The sequence below is a fragment of the Athene cunicularia genome (genome assembly GCF_003259725.1).
Source record: "Athene cunicularia isolate RWA chromosome 2 unlocalized genomic scaffold, athCun1 chr2_part1, whole genome shotgun sequence".
NCBI lineage: Eukaryota > Metazoa > Chordata > Aves > Strigiformes > Strigidae > Athene > Athene cunicularia.
This window is the reverse complement of record NW_020799095.1, coordinates 117,058,645-117,070,560: the sequence shown is the minus strand read 5'-3', so window position 1 is coordinate 117,070,560 and position 11,916 is coordinate 117,058,645. Positions and strand designations below refer to the sequence as shown.

Sequence of the window (11,916 nt, the reverse complement as noted above, 5' to 3'; positions counted from 1 at the left end):
CGGGGAGGGAGGAGGGACGGGGGAGGGAGCGGAGGGGGGTGGCGGAAAGCGGGAGACAATGACACCAGGCCACGTCTGGAGCTGGCGGCCCGTCGGAGCCGGGACGCAGGCCTCCGGGGAGGAAGGATAGAGAGGGAGAGGATGGTCCAGGAGATGTGTGAGGGGGGAGCCCTGTCGTTACTGGTGGAGAAACAGCTGATGAGCAAAGGAGCTTCCTTCGCGCGTGGCAGCGCTGGTGCGGCCACGGGAGGTGTGGGAATGTTTGTCTGCTCCGGGCTGAAGAGGGGTGTTGGGTTCGTAGTGCAGCTGTGTCAACACCACCACCTCGTCTGCAAGCGTGACACAAGTACCGGGGCTGGGTAGTACAAAGCATACGCACACGTTCAGTAACGGGCGCCAGGAAAGGAGAACTCGGGCTTTAAAATCCTGGCATGATGCATACAGGCAGGGTTTGAGCCCGTGTGGCAAACTATTGACATATTTACTGAAAGACTTCTGGAGAAAGGCCTGCTTTCTTTAAATAATATATAAATGGATTATGGCCCTCCCATCCTTGTGTAATTGTTTCTGGTTGTGGAGATAATTATCTTGATTTTGTACAGTAATAATGTCAGTTTAAATGGGTTTGTTTGAAGAGAAAATATTAAACTGAAACTTACTTGTTTTAAAAATGAGTATGTAATTTCAAGCTGTCCTTCTGTCATTCTATTAATTTGTCTTTTATAATATTTCCACTTTAAAAAAAAAACAACACAAAACCAAAACAACAATCCTTCTCTTGTTTTCTTTGTCTTTGAAGGACCCTGACAAATGGAGAGGGAGAAATGGCAGTAGTTCAACTATATTTCTTAAAATTCTTTCCGATCTATTTGAACTATTTTCTTACATTTCTCACTTATCACTAGGATTATTAATAATAATCTTATGATTTAGGCAGATAGGAATAAACTGATAACCCTTTGGCCTTTCCGCTGACTTTAAAGTGTGTATTCAAGTTAGAAATAAACTAGAAATGTTTTCTTATTAAATTGAATTTTTAACCAGCCTGCATGTCATCCATAGAATTAAGACGCTGGTATTAGTCCTGTATTTATGCTGTGCTTTACCTCAGTAGCTTGATCTGTCTTGGGTATCATCCAGATCGCTCCAAGTGTGTCTCCACTGTGTTACACAGGTTATAAAGCCGGCCCTCTAGACTGTACAATCTGCATCTTTTATCTTGTAAAGTGATTTGTCCAAGGAGACCCCCAAGCACACATCCCAATGATTTTTATCCTACAGCTTAACTGAAACCTTTTCCTGTGTATCTGATTGCGTGATTGGGGCTTAAATAGGAAAACAGTATGGTGTGTGGGTATAAAAGCCAATGAAGCAAGGAAAAAAGGAATACAAGATAAGTGTGTATTAGTTAATGTATATAGAAGGCTTCAGGAACTTGAAAAATACCAAACGTGGTGTTAATTACCACAGAATATTACTGAAATCCATTTTTTTAGGTTGTGGCACAACAAAATATAGTTGGTAATTGTAAGTCTAGTATGGTCCATTATCTGGTTTTGTGTGTGATAGACTCGTAATTTAAAGGTAGCAATATTTAACTCTTGAATAGAGTAGTGCTCATATCTAACTATAAAAAGCTTGTCAGAGAAAAGTAAATATCCTTATTTCACATGTGGGGCAACTGGGTGTTAAAGCTGAGCTGTGATTTTCATAGCAGAATTGGAAGTAGGATGCATGTATTATGCTCTCTCCATCTAGCATCTGTTGGAGAGTACTTTTCAACTGGATGCGGCTTTGCCACCTTAAGCAAGGAGCACAGACTTCTTATTCCTAAGAAATTGCTTTATTTTAGAGAGCAACAACATTAATGATAAAACGTTAGTAAAATAGTAATTTAGAGTTGAGTTCAATGTGGAGTTAGCTCTGGCAAAGTCTAACTAAAGTTTTATTGGATTTTAAAAAGTGGCTGTTAAATAAAAGGTGGCTTTTAAAAATCATAGCAGTAATTACACATCCTCAAATCATTTTTTTCAGTCTGAATATTTAATTGATTAGTCTTCACTGAAATTATCTGATGTAGTACAAAACAACTAGTAGTTGTTACTAATCCAGACTTTTTTTGATTTTTTGTTTTTTTTTCAAACCCACTATTTATGTTTTATGTTGTTTGTATAAGATGAGCTGTTACTGAAATATTTCAGAAACAAGCAAGCAATGACCAGAAGTATGATATTCCTGTACAGCAGGCAAACAAATTAAAACTCTGATTTTTAGATTGAGGTTGACAAGAACTATTTTAAGAATCTTTAAGACTATCCCTTTGTCATTTTAAATCCCTCTATATTTTCTTACAAACCTGTACTATTGCATTCCATTAAGATTATACTTCATCTATTTGTGATGTGTGAATTCTGAGGGAGAAAAAGCATGCAACATTCCTGGTATATGTTACTGTGGCAGTCTGACCTCTGAACAGGTGTTAAAATGAGGTCCTTCTCATACGACCATTTTTCTGGGCTATTAGAAGATAAGAAAGCAAAATATGACTTAAATATTGCAACTTGAACTATAGATGTTCTTTGATTATTTTTTTTTAACAGGAATGAAATTAAGCCTGATACTCAGATCTTAAATCTAAAGATTCACCGGGTTGTGTCTCGATTAATACAGAATAGTTGACTCCAAGTTTAATGTATTTTTTCATGTAACATTGTCTTTTCTGAAAGACATTTTCTTTATGTAAAAAATGTAACATTTCTTTCTCTAGTCACCTAATGAAATACAGCTAATTTAGAACATCATATTGTTGTACTTGCATAGCAGCTGCTCTTGATCTATGTAAGGAATGAGTTTATCTTTAAAATTGTCCACTTGCAGAGAGCATCAAGCTGACAAGCAGGATTAGATGTAAAGGTTCCCTTCCCTGTCAGTTCCCTGCACTGCTGTGTCTGTATTGGTTTTCAGCCATATTACAGTCTAGGAAACTTTACAGCAAGCATACTGCGTTATGCATAGTCCATCAAAGGTTTTGGGGAAAAAAACAAATCTTCAGCTGAATATAAAGTTTTTGATAGACTGAACAAAAACCGTTAGTGCTTTGTCAGAATCATGGGTGTGGATTTGGCTGCCTGGAAAAGTGGTTTATAGAAAGACTGAGCTGATCAAACCAGAATTCCCTGCTTGTGTAAAGACTGCTAGTTCAACTGCAAATCAGGAGCCTTCTGTGAAATTCCAAACCACAAATAATGTAAAATGATAAGGGATATATGTACATAGTATGTACTTTAAAGAAGAGTATGCATGTGCTGCTTGGAATTCTGGGAGTGCAAACTGAAGAGGATTGAAACTTAGTTTTAAAAGGTTCTCCAGTGCTCCTGGGATTGTTTAGTCTGTCATGCAAAGATCCTGCTGGGTGATATAGGTCTCATGCAATGTGAAAATAACAGCTCTGTTCAGTTCATGCTGCCCTTACGTGCACGTGTAGGATGATGAAGCAGCAGGATATAATTAAGCACAGAATCCTATGTTTTCTGAAAACAGGTAATGTTTGGAGCAGGACTCACCCCCGGAGGTGGGAAGATTCATCTATATCTTTACCTATACAGATTTGTAAATGGTCTGGGAAGGTCTCACCTGCATAAATTTTTCTACCTCTTTTTACCCTTCCTAGTTTAATTTTCTTGTGTCCTTTGCATGTATAGATAGTCATGTTCTGTTACCAGAATAATCAAGATTAATGGTCAATCCAGAAATGCACATACGTGTTGGAGACACTGGTTGCATTGAAAAAAAACCTTCCTAAAACTGTTTTAATGAACAGTTAAAAATGCGTTTTGAAGACTATTATCATGTTGCTCCTCTGGAATTAATTTTACTGGAGAAATGTTGCATGAGCTAAATTTCTGTTTGTATTTTAGATAATGCTGTTCTCTGTAGACTATCTTCCATCTTTCATCAAAATTACTTACCCTGTTTTAGAAGCCAAAGCCCAGAATTTTTTGAGTCTTTTCTATGCTGAATACAAAGAGATCAGTATTGTACCATTGTCTGTTGTCTGCATGTGCTATAGGCATTTATTTTCACAGTATACAAGTCACCATTGTCCATACAGAATTTATTTGCTGGTTGTAATTATTCTTCTGAAACACTTATTTTGAAGTAAGCAAGCAGGATAAATGGGTATTTTTTTACTAGGATAAACCAAGATATATATTTAAAAAAGAAACCAAACATATCCCTAAAATTTGCAGCTGTGCTTCCCTCCTCTTGCTTGCTTTGCTAAGCTTGGGTTTTAACTAGCAGGGTTGCAGTGTGATTTAAGATCTTGCCTACTTTTGCAAAGATTTAAAACTTGGCTTAGTAACAGTAAGGTTTGGTTGGCCCCATAAACTGCTTTCCAGGTTGCCTTCTGCATTTGAGTGTAAAGTGGCATTTCTGTTGAATTTATGGGGCTGATTTAAGAGAAGTTGTATATAATGGGAATGTTTATTGTTTTAAATGTAATCAGTTCTTGGCTGCATAGAATGGCAATGCTGACAAGCGTTAATCTCCCTTGAGAAAGGAGGTGGTTGGGAGGGTGCACATGAAAACACTTTTGTAGAAACAAGGTAGATTGCATTTGAGTTGGAAAAACCTTATAATGGAGAACGAGTATCAAATACTTACTTTTTGTCTTGGAAGGAAAAAATAGTATTTTTTTAGGTGGAACTTTGGCTTTATCCTGAAATACATCCTCCGTTAAAGCCTTTGATGTTTTGAAAGTTTTAACATTGATTTCCAGTATCTTTTAAAATCTGATCTTGAAAGACTTCCAACACATCTTTGTGACACCAGTCAGTTTTTAAATACCTCTGTTATGCAGTGTATTTTAGAGCACTATTTAGAATGTTGAAGCCTAAAATGAAAAGTTGTTGCCTTATGACCAGTGTGCATCTGTTTCTTATAATGAGATATCTTTACTGTTTTGTGAAGTTTTGTTCTAGCTGATCATCTTCTGTACCCTCTTCTGGTATATTATTCCTGTAATTGTCATCTTTTCCTCTCTTCTCTTGGTTCTTGTCTCTAGTTAACCACTGTTTCAGTTTTTCAGGATAACAACAGTGTATGTTCTTGTGCGACGTCTTCATATACAATTGAAAAAAAAAATTAGCTTGGCCATTCATGTCGGATGTACGTTCCAGACCTTTTCTAGAGTACTTCAGAGAATTGGTATTGAGCTAGTGTTTTGATAATATGTTGTTAAATATGCTAACTTGTTTAGTTGTCAGGGAGGATTGTCATATGAGTGTTTATAGAGAGGGAAGCATCAGCCAGCGGTGTTCGAATCAGCCTCTCTTCCCTGTTCTTGGTGAAACTCCTGGCAGAAATCATGAACTCGCAGAGAGCGACACGAGGAAGCCTTGTCTCCTTTTGGGGCACCTACCTCTTTTGCGTTTTTCGTTGGTGTTGATATTTTTATCAAGTTGCTGATTAATTAGTACTTTAAACAAATGCTGCCAGGAGCCTGGCAAGCCACACCAGCAAGTTTGTATGTGACTTTCATTCAATTCTGCAGTAGCCAGTGGTAGATCGGTGGTGATTCGAATAGGCAGGGGGAAGGGAGTTTTGTGTTTTCTGCATCAAGCTGGAGAGCTTTCCTCTGTGATGTGTAAATTAGTGGTTTGCCAGGAGAAGGTATTTTTGTCTGGGAAGGACAGCTACTGTCAGTGGAGCATTAGAGGCTGAAGTGACTTGGGAAACAAAACTCTGCAGATTTTGAAGGAGGGAAGTATCAAGGAAATGGACAAAATTGAGTAAGAAGCTTGATAATTTGTTACAGGAGGCAGAACTCTGTGTGTCTGAAAGCCAAAGATATGTGATCTAGCAGTGCTAGTCAGATGGAAACGGACCAAGAACTACTCTGTGCATTATTACCACGTGCTCTCCTTAAGTAAATAGTAGAAGAAACTATAGATTACTGTTAGGCAAACCAAACCTTTAAGAAAAATCACACAAATACAAAAAGTCTCCAAACAACGAGGGAAGACATAAAATACTTCTGTGGGATTGTACAGAAATACTGTACAATGTACAAGGACAACTGAACAAATCATAGCTGGTGTGCTTTGTTTCTATGAAAAATGCCTAGTGTCAGAAAAAAAACCCCAAACCCAAACAACTCTCTCCCCCTGCCTATATATTTTATAGATATCTTAATGGAATGCAGGGGAGTGTTTAATTAAAGTATCTGTTTTGAGGGATAAGGTAGATGATACATGTTATATGATAATTCCCATTTTGAGTATAAATGTAAAAGAGCTGATAAAAATAGGCCTGTCAAATCCCAAGAGTTTGAAGTACTTGGCAGAACTCCCTTATTGATTTCTAATCAATCTTAGGACACAGAGAAAATTCCAAAGGACTGGAAGACACTTGCAGCTGTGCCAGCGTTGTTACAAGGATGAATAGGATGACATAGGTAATTACTAGTATATTGGCCTAATGTTGATCCCAGGCAAGGTAGTGGAGTATTTGAAACATGATGTGAGTGAGAACAAAAATGCCAGTCAACAAGGATTTGAGAAATATTTTAATTTTTTTTTCTTAAAGAGCAAGCCCTTTACCAGTTTGAAGTTTTTTGAGATAGATTATAAGGCATTTTAGTCTTTTGTAACTCCTGTGTTCTTTGGTTCTTAATTTTACATGATTAGAAGTAAAAACTGCCAAACCAGTAGGAAAAGGCTTGATAAAATTTCATTTGAATTGATGAATATTGCAGATTTTGTTATTTTTTGCCCTTTTTTCATGTTGCTTCTTTCCCCTCTGTCCATGGTCTTAGCTTTCAGGTATTCTTGGTATGGGAAATTTTGCTTGAATTTCTTTGGAGGATTTGAGGTTTGATTTTGTTTATTGTTTTTCTTTAATTTGAAGTTTTACGTTTTAGTTTTCATGTGGACCTATTAATAGGTGATGAGGTTTTAGTTGGGAAGCAGGAGCTCTAAAGAACTTGAAGTCTTGAGGAATCTCAGCTCTTAGTATGATGCTGTAGTCAAGACCAGCTTTGAAGTTTGGGTAGGGAATGTGGAGGTTACACTAACACTAACTCTGTACCTGGTACAACTTATAGTGTTACCCCTGGTTTCAACAGTGCATGGGCTTTATTGAGACATGCTTGAAGAGCCATATGAATTAGAGACTGAAAAAAACAGAACAAGAATCAAGCTTAAGTCTTTCGCTTCTGTTTAGACACAGGTAGGAAAACAATGGGCTGGTTTTATTCTCTGATGTTGCAGATCTTCATATCACTCATCCTTTTCCAAAAATGTGTTTTCTTTCAAGGAAAAATTTTTTCAGAGATGTCTTACATCTGCCTCTGCTTTTCAGGAGTTTGTAAAAGCCGGTCACACTGGATGCTTCCTCTTAAACTGCCAAAAGGATAATTCTATTTTGGAAATTCCTTTCTCTTTAATAAAGTCACACTTGATTTTATGGGAATTGTAAGTGAAACTATGCTTGTACTTTTAAACTTTCTACCAAGAAACTTGTGTACTTAGTGTGTTGTGGAAGTGCTGTTTGTGTGTGTGTGTGAAAAACCAAAAATGACAGGTAGAGCTTTCATTCCACCTTGGTCACCTGCCCACTAGTGTTTTTTTGTGTCTTCAGAAATAATAAATCATCAAAACTTCCCAAACTGAACATTGCTGCATTCTGATGGTGTTTATTCTCTGAAGGGGCCACTTGTAGCTCTTCTCTAATGATCATCTATTGATCATCTTCTCTGTGATCAATGTACTCAAGCTAGTGAAAGATCCCAAAGCAGTAATGTATTTGGTTGCAGTGTTTGACTGGATTCCCAAAATATCTTTCTTCTCAGTTGTTTTCATCTTTGTTTTCCTCCTGTGATTTTTTTTTTTTTTTTGAGCTTTAGCAAAGAACAGTTTTTCAGTAGCACCACAAGTAGATGTTAAAATAAAAAGACAAACCCAAGCCTGAAAAACAGATTTGCACTTGACCAAAGTAGTGGACAGTAGCACCCTGTCTGCTTTGATAAACTCACATGGCTGCTTGTTTTACCAGCTCACATTCAGTTTTTTGCAGCCGTGCTGTTCGTGTTCTGTTCTACTATTATTTAATTTTTCTGCTAAACAGGTTGCATTCTAATTGTATTATCTAAATAGCTGTTTTGTCATGCTTGGGTGGTTTTTCTTGTCTTTTATCCCAGTTTAGAACTGTATTTTACCAAAATCAAGAGAGTCTTTTATTAAGACATCTAGGAGGATGATTGCTGTGGGCTTTTTTTTTTTTAGTTGGTGATTTCAGTTCAAAATGTTTTACTTCTGTTCACACCCCCCACCCCCCACATTTCTGGTACTCTGTCCTGTGTGCTAATGTGGTATGAGATGATGTGGTTACTGATGTTACGCTATTTAATACTTGGTTTTGTTCAGATGGATAATGCCTGCTGTCCAGTGCTCTTCTTTTTTTTTTTTTTTTATGTATTTCATATATTGTCAGAAAAAAATTTAAGATATTTTTAAGATGATTGAAAATATCCACGCTTGAGATAAATGGGTTTATTCAAGCCCTCTTTTCTGTTTGCTCTTAAACACAGGGAGATAGGGTTTAAAAAGATGATCCATTAATAATACAAATTCTGCACTCACTGTCATTAGCATGTTCTATTCCAAAATTCCTAACAGATTTTATAGTGTTGTTCCTTCTTTTAATTTAGAAATAAAAGTATAATTAGGCTTTTAAATATTTAATGTCAAGAGATTTTAGTCAATGCTGGATACAGGGATGTTTTACTGCTTTGCATTTTTTTCTTGATGTAGATGTGGGACTCTTGAGCATAAATTCATGTTGCAGTTAGTTGTCAGAAATGTTTGAATGACCATCGTGCTTCAACATTGCAATGCACAGCTTTACAGTGTGAGAGAAACTGGGAAGAAGATACTTTTAGACTTTCAAATTGAGATAAAAATTTGAGGTTTACTAAAGATGTTAAATCACATTTTATGCTACAGGCTCAGCTGGCCAGTTGAATAGTGAGAGGTATACTTTAAAAGTTTCAAATCTGTATATTAAATATAAGTAGTGTGGCACTGGTTTGATTTCTTTGGTAGCTTCACATTATGTTTTAATTTTAAAACTGTGCTACAAATTAACACGGATATGCTTGCACGAAACAGTGTACTTTTAGTGCAGGTAATAAGGTAATAACGCCCTTTCAAATGAAGACGTTTTTTGCAAAGGTGTGCTTCTGTTGCGTGTAAAACTAACAGACCTTGTATACCTGGCAAGCAACCTTTCAGGCAGGTTATAACTGTGTGTAAAGGTCTGGGTGGTGCTGTTCCATAGACTGAGTGCAGCAGCTGGCATAAAATCAGTTTCTACAACTCAGGAAAGCGGGAAAATGCAGAGTCTTAACTCTGTGCGCTTCATTTGGCTAATGGACTGTGACGTCTGCAAGAATGCTGTACTGGATCTTGTGTAGTGTATGGGGAAGTGGATAGGAATAAATTAACCTCCGTTTTCATTATCCTGAAATGGAAACAGAGCTTTGTAACTGCTGTAAGTAAAATTGATAGAATAGGACAGCTGCATTTGCCTGGAAGTTTGAAGGCTGGATAAAGACTGCATAAGTGCCTGAGAAGTATGACAAAATTTTCTTCACCTGCAGTGAGATGAGACAGTTAGGTGTTTTCCACTTGTGATTTAAGACATGACACTTTATTTTGTGTGATTATGTGTGCATAATTATGCATATAAATAGATCTCAAGTGCTTAGAAATTTTGTTGTAAAGAGAAATAGTTTTCTTCTTTAAAATGGTGTCTAACACTGGGGAAAATAGACTGTGATGGTCAGTGATGTTTGCAGGAGCTTTAGTTTTGTGGCTTAGATGCAGAAAGGAGGAGGAGAGGAGCTAAGTTTGATCTACATCCCTGAATCCTATCTTGTATTGTAAAGCTCAAAACGAAATTCTGTCTTCAAATTATTAGCACTGGCTTTTACATTGAAAGAAAAGCAGCACTTGGACCATTCTTTCCCTGATTGCCTCCTTTTCACGCAAAAGCAGAAGCTACTGTCTGTCTGCGTGTTTGCTCTCCAGGCCTTTCATTGATGAACCTGAGGCAGGTGGCATGTCACCAAAACATTTCTTACCTCTACCCTTTGGGTGATTGCTTCCTTTATGCTTCTATGTAGGAGTTCACTTTAATAACATCACTCACCACTCCTTCCAAACCAAAAATCCCCCTTTCCCCCCTCTCAAAGCTGCTCTCGGATACTGGACTGAAGGGAAGGAAGGGTTTTAAATTTCATTTTTAAAGAACAATGAAGTGTTATTTTGAGGACTTTTTAAAACAAAGTTAGAGATTCTTTTATGATTTATTGTCAATATATCTAAAACTTAAAGGATATGTGTAACTTTAGAGGTTTATTTTTGTATACAGCTGGTACCTGTGGCAGTACATACACTAATGATTTGTAACTTTAATTTATGTAAAAGGTTCCTACCTCCACAGAGGTAGAAATGGCCAAAATAGTTTTGTATACCCATGACTTAATAAAAAGCCTTGAATAGCAGAGATTAGCTATAATCTAATAGATGCCTTATGAGTACTAGCTGGTGCTGGAAGATGTTTGCATTTGATCACAAATAGATTGCCTAGAAATAGCCAGAATTATGCGCTAGCTTCTGAAATATGAAGAAATTTTGATAACAACAAATAGTTAGAAAGACCAGGTATCCTTTTATAACACAGAAGGTGGTTTTGGAAGTTCTTTGGCTGCTGTAGTTAATAACAGCATTTATTTAACCACATGTCCTAAAATGCTCTTAGAACAAGAAGGAGGGGCACGATGTCAGTGCAGTAGGAAGTGTAAGTAATTACTATTAAATAAAAGTTGCATATGTTGCATAAAAAACATTTGTGTAGTCAGTGCAAGTACACTTTTTCCTAATAGCTTATTATGAACTGTTGATCCAGTAAATACTGAACAGAATACCTTGTCTCGTTATCAGCTTTGGTAAGCAATAGTAAAAGAAGCACTTCCTTGTAATGCAGTTGTGTAATGTGAGTCTCCAGAGTTAACAGTATTGTGTAGTGGTGACCTTTTTAAGTAGTATTCCACTTGCCTTCTTATCAGCATCTTAGAAAAGAAAGAGTTGTCATATGAGTAGTTGTCTTAAATTAAGCGATCTGAACTTAAAAAAAAATGTTTTTAATGTAAATAAAAGATAGGAGATGGAAAGTAAAGGTTTCATTGTATTAATACTCTAATGCATATGTGCTGAAGATGGCCACACTGAAGCTTTCAGAATACTGCCACACTCATATCTTACTTCTTGTGTTCATTTAAACATCTTAGTTTTAGCTATATCCTCTATCAGAGTCTAATGAAGAAATCAGGACTTTAGTAACAGTGTGATCACTTTGAAAGCTTCCTTTGAAAGATCTCACATCAGGACTTCTCATTTAAAGTTTGAGCTTTCTATTACAAATACAAATTTTGGGTTGAGAGAAGTTAATACAAAGTTAATATGGTTGTAACCTTTTTGAGGGGCATACTACAGACATAAAAATAAACTTAAGTCCATACTTTTTGGTTATCCAATATTATTTTTACCCCTATCAAATGTAGCTTGATGAATTTTATAGACAGTCATTAAATTGTAATCTCCTGACTGTCATCTTCTATCTGGAAAAGATGATGATTTTCTTTCGATTCAGAGCTACGGCAAGAGGGAAGTGGCATAATGCTTTTTTAATTAGAGGGTTACCAGTAGTATAATTCACGTATAGACTTACATGTCTATACATGGGTCAAGGCAATCCCAAGCACAAATACAGGCTGGGCAATGACTGCACTGAGAGCAGCCCTGTGGAGAAAGACTTGGGGAGATCAGTGGATGGAAAACTGAGTATGAGCCA

The 11,916-nt window shown here is 36.8% G+C and overlaps 1 protein-coding gene across 1 annotated transcript in view; it reads left to right on the top strand.

Annotated features, from left to right (window-relative positions):
• Positions 1 to 49: 49 nt before the first annotated feature.
• ARFGEF1 (ADP ribosylation factor guanine nucleotide exchange factor 1) overlaps positions 50 to 11,916 on the top strand; it is a 90,852-nt gene continuing 78,985 nt past the window's right edge. The window contains exon 1 of the mRNA XM_026842262.1: positions 50 to 250. Coding sequence (XP_026698063.1) covers positions 142 to 250 — 109 coding nt within the window. The 5' untranslated portion in view covers positions 50 to 141. The remainder of the gene's footprint in view (positions 251 to 11,916) is intronic.